The sequence below is a fragment of the Zootoca vivipara genome, chromosome 3 (genome assembly GCF_965207765.1).
Source record: "Zootoca vivipara chromosome 3, rZooViv2.hap1.1, whole genome shotgun sequence".
In the NCBI taxonomy this organism is placed as follows: Eukaryota; Metazoa; Chordata; class Lepidosauria; order Squamata; family Lacertidae; genus Zootoca; species Zootoca vivipara.
In genome coordinates, this window is record NC_142586.1 from 40,886,731 (window position 1) to 40,899,986 (window position 13,256).

Consider the following 13,256-nt stretch of genomic DNA (forward strand, 5'->3'; position numbering starts at 1 on the left):
GGTGCATGAAGGCTGCAGGAGTGAAACCGTTTTCTCCCCATAAAATACTATGTACCTTACTTACCAGGAATGGAAGAGAGTCTCACAAGACAGTTGTCGGATTCTGTCCACATCTGATTTTACTGCCTTAACCTCCAGCAGCATCTCTTTGACATTTGAAATCAGCTTCTGAAACAACGGGTCGTGCTTTCGCATCTTGCATCCGGCAGGCAGCTGATCTGCAGCTACTGGAGTGGAATATTGTAGCTCTGGAGGGTTAAAACTGGGCATGGACTTCAGAACACAAGGGGAATTCAGTTCAGTTGCTTCAGAGTCTGCCCTGGAAGCATTCAAGGGCTGGCCTTTTGGACAGCACTCCATAAACCAGGACAGCTGCTCCAGGACCACCACACACTGCATGGAAAGGTGCTGCAGCCTCTCTGTCCACTGCTGAACACCGTCTTGAGGAGGAAACGGCACTTCATATTCACAGGCAGCGTTTAACCTGGCATCAATCTCCTGCACACAGCTCAGAAGGTTCCTGTAGGAGATTCACAAGGTTAAGAGACCTGCTTATAATAAAATACTATCGGTACACCTCAGTCAGTACAGTGGATCACGGCAATTTCCAAACACTGCAGCTTTTGCGGAAAGTTTATTTATTTATCCTGGGTGCCACTCTATGTCCTTGAACCCTGGCAATGCCTCTTGCCTGTTTGAACAGAGGATAGAGAATGTGTGTAGAAATGCACCGAGAAGTGCGCAGAAAATGAAAGTCCAAATACCTCAGGATGATCCACTGCTCAGTCAAGGCAGTGAGGGAGCCCCTCTGCTTGACAAGCATCTTCAAAAGGTGTGCTGTGAATCCTTTGCATCGCTCAACGGTGCCCAGTCCAATTTCCTGCAGTGCGACAAGGTAGCACTTTTTACTCCTGTGTAATGGTTGCCATAATAATGTGCCCCCCCCCGGCTACTAGGCAAATGCATGGAACTCAGCCTACGCCTTGACAATGAAAGATGCATGGAACACACACAAACTACTGTGCAGCCCAATCTAACATGATGCTTGTTCACTCAAACCTCACTCCTGAAATGTTCGTCAACAGACAAACATGACGAAAACCGAAATGTTCGTCAACAGAGACATTCAAAATCCGAGGTATCACTGTATATGAAATTGGAAAGTGAACCTGACTCAATCCTACAATTTAGTGTCCTGGCAGTGATTTCTGAATATGTCAAGGTTTGTAACTGGGTACATTTGATAAGACATATGATACCTAAGTGACAAGTCTAGGTAGATTTATTGGTAGTTTACCTCTATTTATCTGCTCAACACCTACAATGTAGGCAGGTATAAACATGCCTGAAGAAAAACTGTTGATTCGGAATAAAAAGCCAAATGTTTAGATGATGAATGATCCTGTCTTGCCTATTCAAAGCTTCTAAAAGGAGAAGATTTGAACAAAATCTCTAGTACTGAAGCTACTGTTTACCTTTGAAGGTGCCAATAATGCTGTCTGAAGCCCACAGTGGCGTGCGAGAGACTGATAGAAGTATTTCTGGCATCCATCCCAGGACGAAGAGATCTCAGAGAGCAACCTGGAAAGCGTAAGACTTTTGTTCATCCGAGACATAAATAAATAAATAAGCAATTTCAAAGTCTTTCTACGACCACACAAACACAAAACGTGCATCAGTTCAGCTTTTAGGCAGTCTTAACCGGCTTTACATTGCCTGCTTAAGGTATCAGTTTGGTAATTGATACGCCCGACGCTGTAATGCGTTTTTACTTAAGGCAATATCCGGATGTTTTTGCTCCGCTGGTTCCAGAAAATATCACGTTACACAATTTGCAAGTCGCTCCTTAAAATGAAAGCCAAGCGGACCAAAGGCCAAACTAGATGCACCATTTGTCACCTTTCCAGAGCTGGTTTTCCTTTGCAGCTGGTGGGAGGGGAGGGCTCCAAGATGGAGTGACGTATTGTCCCCCCACTAACCCATGAATCGGGTTCCCCTCTATGCCTGCTGTTTGCAAGGGGAAGAAAGCAGCCACTGGTACAAATGGCGGCTTTCCTCCCACTACTAACAGGAAGGAAGCCACAATTCTTAACAGGGCTAAATGGTTCAAGTCTCCCAAGTTACCCCCTCCCAGCTGTTTATTAAAGGTAAGTCACCGATGCAAGAGAGAAATGTGATGCAATGTGAGAAATGGCACATAGGGTTGGCCTTAAACGATCTTCACTAAAAGAGATAACTATCCTTAGGTGGGACTATCCCTGCAATGGAAATCCCTTTGGGAGTCACCAATTCAGGGATCACCATCAGGGTGAAGGAACTATTCCATGATGAGACCCTGTTTATGGTCCCCAGCCTGCATGAATCTACGCTCCTTGGTGTCTGATGTATGGATGGAAAGTTACTGACGGATGTGTAGGGCAAGAGCCCACAATAATGCTGGTCAGCTTGAGAGTGGCGACACAAGTCCAGGTGAGATATGGGGTAGGGTCCTTGGATGCTGCAAGATCATGTCTTAGAACCAAACCTTTAGGTACAGGTGTGTCCAAAACATAATGCAGTTGTATGCTACTTTTCTATTTCTTTAGGTTTTTAGGATAACCTAATTTATTTGCATCGTTGTTGTGCAATGTTATGTGCATTGATCTTTTCGTCCTTATTAGTTCTGATTATTTATAAAGGTTTCTAATAGGTGCATAACAAATATTGTGCATCTGTTATGTTGTGAGCTACTTCGGGCCCAATTTCTGTGGGAAAGTGGCATACCAATAAACAGAAGAGGTAACGGTAATATTGTATTGAAAAACCCCAACTAGCTACTTTTGGAGGTCAAAACTGTAGTCGCCGAAACAGAAAATACATACGTTGCGTCCAGTTTCTGTGTGCAGTTAACCAAGGCTAATGCACTGCTCAAATCCAACGGGTGAAGGAAAAGCAGGTCTTGGGAAGTTTTTGAACGAGACCAAGCAAGGCCTTTGCGATATGACAACCCTGGGAAGATATTTTAAATACATCTAACTTTAATTTTTCTTTTTGAGACTTGAAGTAAACAACATGGAAGTTCTTTTTAGTGAGCCTTTTCCTCTCCAACACCTAAGAGATGATGGCTGATACAGATGATTCTGAGAATTTAGCTTTAGCGGTTGAAAGGAGCAGAGAAAGCAAGCGACTACTGTATAACTAACCAGCAGAAATTGCTTTCAGAGCCAGTGTGGAGACCAGGATTCAAATCCCCACTGGGCCACAAAACTCATGAGGGGACCTTGGGCCAGGCACTGCCTCTCAGCCTAAACTACCTCACAGGGTTCTTCTGAGTATTAAATGAAGAGGGTGGGGGTGGGGGACCATGTATGCCACCTTGAGCTCCTTGAATAGAAAGGTGGGATATAAATGCAAGCAAGCAATGGTTCTGGACCCTATCCTTTCTGTGTGCAAGGCTACAAAGCTGTGCATTAGCATGTGTGTGTCAAGAGCAATACAGTACAGTAAAAATTCATTCCACCTTTCCAATTAGTATTCATTCTAACCCGATTGTACTACCTAAGGTAAAGGGACCCCTGACCATTAGGTTAGGTCCAGTTGTGACTGACTCTGGGGTTGCGGCGCTCACCTCATGTTATTGGCCGAGGGAGCCAGTGTACAGCTTCCAGGTCATGTGGCCAGCATGACAAAGCCGCTTCTGGCAAACCAGAGCAGCACACGGAAACGCCTACTACCTACTTCCCGGCTATTATCATTTGGTACACTATATGTGTGCCTATGGAGGTAAATCATGGGCAGTGCCAAACACACTCACATGGCATATTGCTAGTTTGAGGGGTGGGAGTGGGGGTGACTACTTATTTTTGTTCGTTGTCTCCAAAGAGTAGTAGTTCCAGCTCCTCTTACCTGTATTAGCAAGGTTTTTAAAGAGCTCTGTTAGGGCCCTCTGCTTCTGCACAAGTAAATGTTTGGCCTCGGACTTCTGCTTTTCCTTGTCTGCAGCTGGATTTACAGACATATGCTGCAGCTCGTGGGAAGAGGAAATTATATCACCTGTAAAAAGGAGAGCAGCAGAAAGGAATCTTACAATCTATTAATTTCAGCACGTCCACTCAAACCCAGCATTTCTTAAGAAAAACAAATTACCTTCCTGTTGAACATTAGGCTGTAATAAAAGTTTTACCTGTGAAATTGTCAAGGCTCTCCACCAGATCCAAGAACGAGTTGTTCTTCACGAGAGATGTACATATCTTCTCCATCCTCTTCGTAAGTTTGGGTAAGCGGCCCTGAAGAGACTCTGGGTGAAAAATGTCTCCCTGGATATCCTCTAAGTGCGCAACCTGCGGGGAAACATTCACAAACTGGCAAAGGTCCACGTGATTGAAATCCTTGTGCTTCTGGTAAGACTTACGGGACCTATCAGTACCAACTAGCCTAGAGAGTGAAAAATGGGACTACCCTAAAGGAGGGTAGCCATTGGGGCCTTTGGTCAGCTTCCCAAGGCATCTGGCTGTTTACTACTGAAGAAGGAAATGCTGACTTACATATATGTGTGGTCTTGGCGTATAATAACAGCCATATTACTGGGTCACTGGGTACTTACTGTGAGATGACAGAAGTCAGCCACAGAGGGTTATGTCACATCCTACTAGCCTAGACAGGAAAATTCTATTGCAAACTTGAATGCAGCCACATCCCCTTCCAGGAGCTTCTCCAGTTTCTGTTTCACAGAGAAGCTTGAAAGGATGTCCCCTGGAAGCCTTGGAGTCCTAACTGATAAGTATATATAAAAATAGCAACCAGGACTTATGAGCACAGAAGAAAACAGTCTGAAGAACCCTCTGCAAGAAGGCTGCCTCTATTTTGTAATCTTGGGCTGCCCTGAAGAGAGGGAGAAAAAAGAAGTGCAGGCTCGGAGGTAGGAGGAAAGTCAAAGCACAGGATGGAGGAGAAAGGACTTCTGCTAGTCTCGACAAGCAAAATAAACTTGAAAAATTTAGGGGAGGATACAGCCTGCCGATTTGCAAAAGAGTTTTCCTGTCTAGCCTAGTAGGGCGTGATGTAACCCCTCTGGGATTGGCTCCTGTGCCCATAGGGAAAAACACACACCTGGTCACCTCTCAATGAAACACTAGGATGACACTGAGAACAAAGTTTATGTTCCTGTTATCATTTCAAACATGTTGTTATATCACGGTTACAACTAAGAGTGTTCCAATTCGAAGCAAGGGAATTCAACACTCAGGTTAAGAATCCCTACCACTCCATCTGAATGCAAATAAGAACTCCAGATACCTGAGCAGAATCAGACCTAGCAGCCAGTTTTTTTCTTAATATGTTGTTCAGGCTCTGAATTTTAGTTTCTTGGTTGCCCAATGTCTCTGCTTCCTGCAAAGTAGCAAGTTGCCCTTCTTTTGCTGTTTCCACCAAGGCAGAGCGGCAGGGTTCATTGAGAGCAGCCTCAAATTTCTTCATAAACTTGAAGAGTGTCCTAAAACCCAGGGAAAGACAGGGATGAAAACAAGGACCATCAATTTGGGTGAACACTCAAGCTCCATGACAACATGGTTAAAGGGGACTTAAAAAGTTAAAAATCCACTTTGAGTGTATGCATATTAAGGTATCCAATGCAGCTATGGCAAAGCAGTATATCCTCAATCACCACTATGCTATGGGAGTGTCAAGAGAAGAGGACCCTGGTACCAATATTGCATATTAGACACATGCAGGCCAGTAAGACAGATGCTTTAATCCGAGCAAAATTTAACACTATATTGGTAGCTAAGATTTATACTGTCAATGAACTGGCTCTGCAATCTCATAGTGAACAGAATCTTGGGACAATGACTCAGGTGTATAATTTCCTTCTCCCACTATTGACTTATTTGCATCACCCTCCCCTTAACCATTCTTAGAGTGGGATTCAAAGAAAAAAGTAAGAGGAGAGGAAGGAGGAAAGCAGTCCCCAGGGGACATGTTTCAAATCCCCCGCCTCTGGGTTAATGTATAAGACGCCCCCTAATTTTTTACATTATTTTTTAGGGGAAAACCTAGTCTTATACACGGAAAAATACAGTAATTATCCTGATGTCCAAATGCCCAATATCTCATCAAAATTTCGTACTTACCTATGTGTCTTCTCCACAGACTGTTTTATAGCCCAAAAGCTGACATCATTCCACTTAGAGATTTTTACAAATTCCTGAAAAACATTCAATTCAATAAACTGCAATGTTTATTTTAAACATAATGAAGAATTGCTGAGAGGACATGCACTTCTGGTTTGAAGAGATGTACTTAATTTATTTATTTGAACTAGCTTTACCTCCCACAGCCAGAGAATACTATTACACCAAGAAACCTTATTCTCACCTTCAATTCTTTTTCTATCGGATGCCGAAGTTCAGTTAGCCTGGTTTGGACACATTCTGAAAACTGCTTATAATAATTGTACAGATTCCATAATACATTGCACAGCATGTCTGAAAAAAAAAGAGAACAGGTTTCATACAAAAATGCATCTTCATCCGCACCTGAGGATTTGGTGAACTTCAAGGTTCTGACTGAAACAGCATCTCTCTTTTCTTACGGTAAATTTGTATGAGTTTCAAGAGGTGTTTTTTTTAAAAAAAAATTCTACTGCATTGCTGCCTTGTTGTTTGCTTCCCTAGGTTCCTTTCGGAGGAACATCAGGGTAGAAAATTAATAAATTAATAAAGCAAATCTGTTCAAACCCCCCCCCCTTTCAATCAAAAGAGATTCCTTCAGGCAGTTTTGCAAGGGAAAGACAAGCAAAGAGATGTGGAAAAAGTTTTAATCTTTCCTTCAGTGCTTTGCATAGAATAATCTACTTTGTCTTTTGGCAAGGTACAGGGGAGAACTGGGTTGGATACACCATAATGCAATTTTGCCGGAAGAGCCCCCCACCCCAGATAATCTGTTGGAGAAAACTTTCAATGTAAAATAGGAATAATAACTGGAAAATTTAGCTGAGCTCTATCAAATGTTAGGAATAATAATTCAACTGCTTGCAATAAAGAAAAGAAACATAAGCTCAGAGGTAGGCAGAAGGCAAATCTGGGTCTACTGGTAGATCTCCAGCTGATCCATAGTTGACTGGAGACAGAAACCCTTGGGCAAACTGTTTAACAACAACAACCAAAGCAAGCTCTCCTGCTCCCAAAGTAGGCAGCTGAGATCAAGGAAAGCTGAGCACATGCTCAGAGCCACTCTGCTCTTTCACTCTGTGTGTGCATGCGTTTACCACCCAGCGCTATCTGGTGGAGCTAAAGTACATCCCACAAGTCTGGCGTCTGGCTTGAGCCCATTTCACAGCAACTACCTACCATTTCCTTCCACCTGTGGCATCAGCAAGACATGGCAGTGGAATTCCAGCAGCATCTGAAGCCGTGTGTCAAACTCCCCCAATGTTGACCCTTCTATGAAAGCCTGCAGTGTGCCGAGCAGTGCTTTTAAATTCACATCTATTTGTTTCATGAAGTTGTGGTTGTAAGGAAGAAAGGGGTGGGAGGGGGAAGGACAAGATGACATGTAAATTCATTGTTTGACATTAAATGCAATGAAGATGTGGCAGCAAAAAACATCCATCATGGCCCTTTCAGAAGGAACTAACACTGACACAGACAGAGGGCAGGCTCTGCCTCCCTAAAAACAAGCCTTAGTGCACAATGCAATCCAAGCTGCTTTTTACCTACAGTTAAAGAACTGTAATCCAGATGCAGGAATAGTTGCTCCCTCCTCCAAGCCCTCTCATCTCCGGAGGAAACTTCCCTCTCCTGCCTTAACAGTGGTTAAAGGCAACCAGTTCAATAAGAGGAGAAAAGACACCACCATAAACACATCATATTATTCATCTAATTCTATAGTATCTTTACTAACAGTTCACTTCACACAGAGGGAAAAGGTTGTACAGAGTCCACCAGACAGTCAATAAAGGCGTAGGTCCTGCTCAGATTGTAATCTTGCCTACTTCATAAAATATGTTTTTGGCACTGATAACAGGTGCTTGGTCTGTACTGGGTTGTTTTCAATTAGAGTTGCCCATTTGGGACGTGAATCTGGTTTAAAACAAGCCAAGATTTGTGTGCCCTGTTTGCAGAGCCATGGTTTCTGAAGTCAGCAATGTTGTGGGCTAATGTGGTTTTTCAGAGCTCTTGTGAACAGCAATACACAGTTGGACTGCTCAACATTTCAATAATATAGACAGTTGCAATATTTGCCTGTTAAGTGGCTTGAGAATCAAGATGGAAGAATACTTAATTTCTCCAATATGCTACATATTGAAAGAAGCTTTAAACTTGGCTATTAGGCATGTAATAGAGAAGTGCAGATACAGATCATATACAATTTGTACTTTTATCAGTTTATAGAGATGTCTATTAACAGCTTGCATTTCTTCTACCACTCTGTTATCAATAGTTACCTTCAGTTTTCTTCTCTGTCTGTTCTTGCCTATAATTCTCAATCATCTGATAGATTGAAAACCAGTGTTTCATTGACTTTTCTGTGTGACGTTTCCTTGTGTTGTCCAGACTAACAGACCAACAGCTAACAATGCAAGTGGAAAAAAGTAAGACCTATTAATAAACATTAAATCTCAGAGCCCTATCACCACCCACTCAAGATCAGTGGGTGCATGTTTCTCAGAAAGCAGCCCAATTATTTCGATAACTATTTTTTACAGTACAGGTATGGCTGTTATTTTTGCTCTGCACTAACAAAAACATCAGTTCTGAAAGATGAAAACTTAAAAACATCTGCATTAGTAAATAATCAGACTTTTAAAGAAGTGAATGTAGGTAGGAAATAGAAGACATGCTAGAATGGAACAGGAAGCTGTGTAGAGGAATGAAACTCCACATCTCTCTCTTGCTCTCTGCTAGGAACCCCTGACTAAAATCCTTTCAACTTTCTGAGCTTGCTCCAGATGCTGTGAGCAAACTCCTTATCTGGTTTGTCCCTGTCCCCCCGTTATTTATACTTGAAAATACTCAGCACAAAGGGAACTGACAGTACGTACTTCAGTTCCAGTTTACGCCACTGGATGATCAGCTGAGTGACCAAATCCAGATGTTTCCTAAGAGAGACAGCTCGACTAGCATTCTCCTCCCAATCCTAGAAAAGGAAAAGATGCCTTTCAGAAAAAACTGAAATTATACATTACGTTGATAAGAAAAAGTTGATTTGCTTGTCCATTATCTACATCTTTAAATTTAAAAATGCAATCACCTTCATTCAACAAGTAAGTTTCCTTTATTAGTAAATTTGGTGTTTCCTATACTACTAAAAATCAAGTGTATTACAGAAGTTTGTTAATCTCTTCTCACTTTCTCTGGCTACGCACACAACAACTTGCCCCCCCAGTTTCTTACCTGGGACTTGGCCAGCAGAATTTCCAAGCCATTCAGGAACTTCGAAAGGGGACTGGAGAGTGGAAAACTACAGATTCTGTCCAGTACAACCAAAAGCTGCAAAATGAAATCAACAATCAATGCTTCTGGTAGTTGCTTTCTAAAGCTTGAAGCTAATCAACAACACAAAGGAACAGAATTTTTAACTTCATATTGCATTGCAAGATCTCATCTCTTCTGCTAATAGCAGATATAACTGGTTGTTCGTCTGTCACATATAGCTGAACATACTAACAAATTTAAGGGACTAGCAGTATGTTTGTCTCTGTGGAAGGTGCTATCCATACAAAGCCTTAACATGTAAGGAATCCTAGGTCAAAGCAAATATAAATTGAACTCTGGTTATTTTAGCTACTGCTTCAGTTCTGGAAAGTCTGGACTGCGGTCACCTCTTACCTGGACAAGCGCAGGGTGTTCTGGCCATTCTTGCAATAGTGCCTTCACCTCTTTTGTGAAGTTTTCAAGAACATGTTGACACTGTTGCACTTGCTGAATATTAGGATGGTGATAAAAGTCATACGGCCCTTCATTTTGCAGGACTAGTTCTGAAGCCCCCTGTTCAAAAAGTGTATTGTGCAGTATCGTGCTAGCTAGAAGTTGGCTGCCATGGAGATTATCGTTCATTTCAGAACCTATGATTTGGCCATCCAGGGAGCAAGAAGAGAGACAAAGTCATTAAGGCAATAAAGCTTTTGGTATCTTTTTAAACTGCACATTGATTAAAACAGTAAAGGATAAGCTCAGAGACAAATGTGTTGTGTCTTAGAGCAATTGTTTTGCACAGCCCATCACTATATAAAGTGAAAACTCACTCCAAAAGCCTCCGAGTATCTACTTCATAGCTGCCAAGTTTTCCCTTTTCTCGCGAGGAAGCCTATTCAGCATAAGGGAATTTCCCTTAAAAAAAGGGAGAACTTGGCAGCTATGATCTACTTCTGAGGCACTTAAGACCGGAATGTTTAATTCCAGGAAGAATAACCTTGAATACCTTCCTACCAATACACCTCTGCATAGCAAATCAACAAGATCACAGGGAAACAGTTTCAATAAATGACCACCCATACCCTAGAGGCTGTCCAAGTTCAATTATACAAGGCTTTGTTTTGCTTTATTACTATGTTTTTAGTGTCATTTAGATTCTTGAATAAAGAGCAGAACCAAACACACTACTTTCCCTCGGTGGAAACGCATCATGCTATTTGAAAGGAGGAGATTCCATTTACCCATCGCAATAAAATCTCCCCTACCCTTTTAAGGCTCAAGCTAAGTATATCAAATGTGAGTGGGAAAACGGGTTTCTGAATACAAACAACAAAGAAGTCATGAAGTGGCAGATGCAACTGCAATGGGACTGTTTTAGAGAGCATAGCTCCTCAGATGTAGCCAAGGCTAAACATTTCAGTTTATTCTGTCTACTTATGTTTTAGAGATACAGTTGTACCTCAGAAGTCGAATGGAATCTGTTCCAGAAGTCCGTTTGACTTCCAAAACTTTTGAAAACCAAGGCACGGCTTCTTCCAATCAGAAGCCGCAGAAGCCCTGTCGGAAGTTCAGCTTCCGAAAGAACGTTCGAAAACCAAGGTAAAGGTAAAGGGACCACTGACCATTAGGTCCAGTCGTGACCGACTCTAGGGTTGCAGCGCTCATCTCGCTTTATTAGCCAAGGGAGCCAGCGTACAGCTTCCAGGTCATGTGGCCAGCATGACAAAGCCGCTTCTGGCGAACCAGAGCAGCACACGGAAACGCCGTTTACCTTCCCCGCTGTAGCGGTACCTATTTATCTACTTGCACTTTGACATGCTTTCAAACTGCTAGGTTGGCAGGAGCTGGGACCGAGCAATGGGAGCTCACCCCATCGCGGGGATTCAAACCGCCGACCTTCTGATCAGCAAGCCCTAGGCTCGAGAACTAAGCTTTTCGAAAACCAAGGTACAACTGTACATACTTCAACAACCATTAGCGGTAGACACACAGGATTTTTAAAGCACAGCTGCGGTCCTTGAATGATGGTTCCATGGAAGCTTATCTAGGGTTCCTTAACAAGAAGACAGCTTGCCCATTATTAATGACCCCATTATTAATGATGGCAGGGCAGCCCTGGGTATGCTGCAGGGAGCACTTTAGCTTATGTAAGAGATAGGAATGTGCCACACACACTTGTGGAACCTATTGGAGGGGGGATTCTATGGCTCTCTCAAAAGGATGGCCATTGAAGCACAGCATACTTGAAAGCACAAACGAAAAACCCTTACCAATCAAAGGATAGAAGTGAGCTACCAGCGAAGCACCAGTCTGGTAACAGGAAAGGAATGTGTTCAAATGGTGCTTCGCCTGATGGGAGGACAGGCTTTGCTGATACCACAAGGACCGAGCAAAGTAAAGGCACAGCTGCTGATGAACCGTCATGACTGTTTTCATTGAGTGAAGAGAAAGAAGAGCTTTTTCACAAACTGCTTCCTTTTCTAAACCGTCATTCATTTCCATTTTCCCCTCGAGGTTTGCCTCTGCTGTAATATCTTCAAAATCCTGGAAATCGTATTGAAAGGTGTATTTAGTGACAACTTGCAGCACTGCATTTTAAGATCAGCAGCAAAGCTCATCAATTTCAAAGGAGACACACTTGCATGGAACAAGGCAGGCTGGTAAGAACCGCATGACTGCTTACTATGCAGCTCTTCAGAACACGGGGAACCAGTTGTATGCACGCTCAGGTCGTCTAACGAGCCAGGCTTTACTAGAGATCCTGCTTCAGTGGGCATCTGAGAAGTTGCAGGAGCACAACTGGGCTCCACACACATCCAGGTAGGAAGCAAAAAAGTGGCAATAGAGGAACTATACTGTACGTTTTGCCATAGCACTGCAGCTGTATTATCTGCTCTGTATTCTACTAGGAATCTTCTTTATGGTGTTAGTAAAAAAAATGCTTGTACAATAATTGTATATTTTATAATCATTTGCAACATATTATATTTTATTCCTCTTTCCAAGCCTCTTTGTTCCATTATCCTGACTCCTACGCTAATATTTTTACTGTTTTCAAAAAGAAAGAAAAGAATACACAAGCAATAGCACTACAACCGAAATCAAGGAGGACTCAATTTGGTAACAGAGGGGTTATTTCCCTGGCTCTGTTTCATAACACAGCCCTCTTTCCCCACCCCCACCCCAATTTACCATTCAAAGCTCTATAAACACTTTCCCCAGATGTGCAGAGAGCTTTTTCAGTCTTTACACTGTGTATTCTCCCAACAAGAACAAATAATGTCACAATGGTTCACTGAACACAAAGTGGAAACGTGAACTTAGGATTCTGGAAGTTAGGCTATTGGACATACTGACTTCCAGTGAAATTAAAAACATTTTCAGGTTCTGCCCCTGTCCCGTTTCATCCAGCTCCCAGCTGCCACAATATTGATACTTCAGTACTGTATTTCTTTCTGAATATGTAAACTGCTGCACAAACACAAACAGAATAAAGATCTGTATGCAATTTCTGATTAAAGCAGAAGTTGTTTACCTTCTCATGCAGAGGGAATTTCCTCCTGAACTCTCTCTCTTCTTCCTCTTCTTCACTGAGGCCACTCCCATGGCTCTTGGTTCTGTATCTGTAAAGACTGTTCTTCTGTTCCTCCTCTTCCTGGGCCTGGCGCTCTTGTTCATCCCATTCATTTATAATTACCTAAGAAATAGAATACAAACAAACAAAAGCCCGCTCATCTTGAGAAGAGACTTGTGCATATAAATTCCACATGTGTCACGCAGTAAACTAATGGTGGCGTGAGGCCACTTGTTTGTTGAAACCTAGTCAAACAGGCTTGGTTTTCTGCTCCGTTTTTGTGGCAAGAA

General features: G+C 42.5%; 1 protein-coding gene across 3 annotated transcripts in view; it reads right to left on the minus strand.

Annotated features, from left to right (window-relative positions):
* MDN1 (midasin AAA ATPase 1) overlaps positions 1 to 13,256 on the minus strand; it is a 110,522-nt gene that overhangs the window by 21,411 nt on the left and 75,855 nt on the right. For all 3 annotated transcript variants that reach the window (XM_088667203.1, XM_035109386.3, XM_035109385.3), the window contains exons 64-79: positions 12,928 to 13,089; positions 11,663 to 11,936; positions 9,807 to 10,042; positions 9,372 to 9,467; positions 9,020 to 9,114; positions 8,423 to 8,547; positions 7,326 to 7,463; positions 6,352 to 6,461; positions 6,108 to 6,181; positions 5,275 to 5,470; positions 4,163 to 4,319; positions 3,886 to 4,032; positions 2,862 to 2,988; positions 1,476 to 1,581; positions 765 to 880; positions 65 to 520 (exon numbers count right to left, since the gene is read on the minus strand). In XM_088667203.1, coding sequence (XP_088523329.1) covers positions 65 to 520; positions 765 to 880; positions 1,476 to 1,581; positions 2,862 to 2,988; positions 3,886 to 4,032; positions 4,163 to 4,319; positions 5,275 to 5,470; positions 6,108 to 6,181; positions 6,352 to 6,461; positions 7,326 to 7,463; positions 8,423 to 8,547; positions 9,020 to 9,114; positions 9,372 to 9,467; positions 9,807 to 10,042; positions 11,663 to 11,936; positions 12,928 to 13,089 — 2,615 coding nt within the window. The remainder of the gene's footprint in view (positions 1 to 64; positions 521 to 764; positions 881 to 1,475; positions 1,582 to 2,861; positions 2,989 to 3,885; positions 4,033 to 4,162; positions 4,320 to 5,274; positions 5,471 to 6,107; positions 6,182 to 6,351; positions 6,462 to 7,325; positions 7,464 to 8,422; positions 8,548 to 9,019; positions 9,115 to 9,371; positions 9,468 to 9,806; positions 10,043 to 11,662; positions 11,937 to 12,927; positions 13,090 to 13,256) is intronic.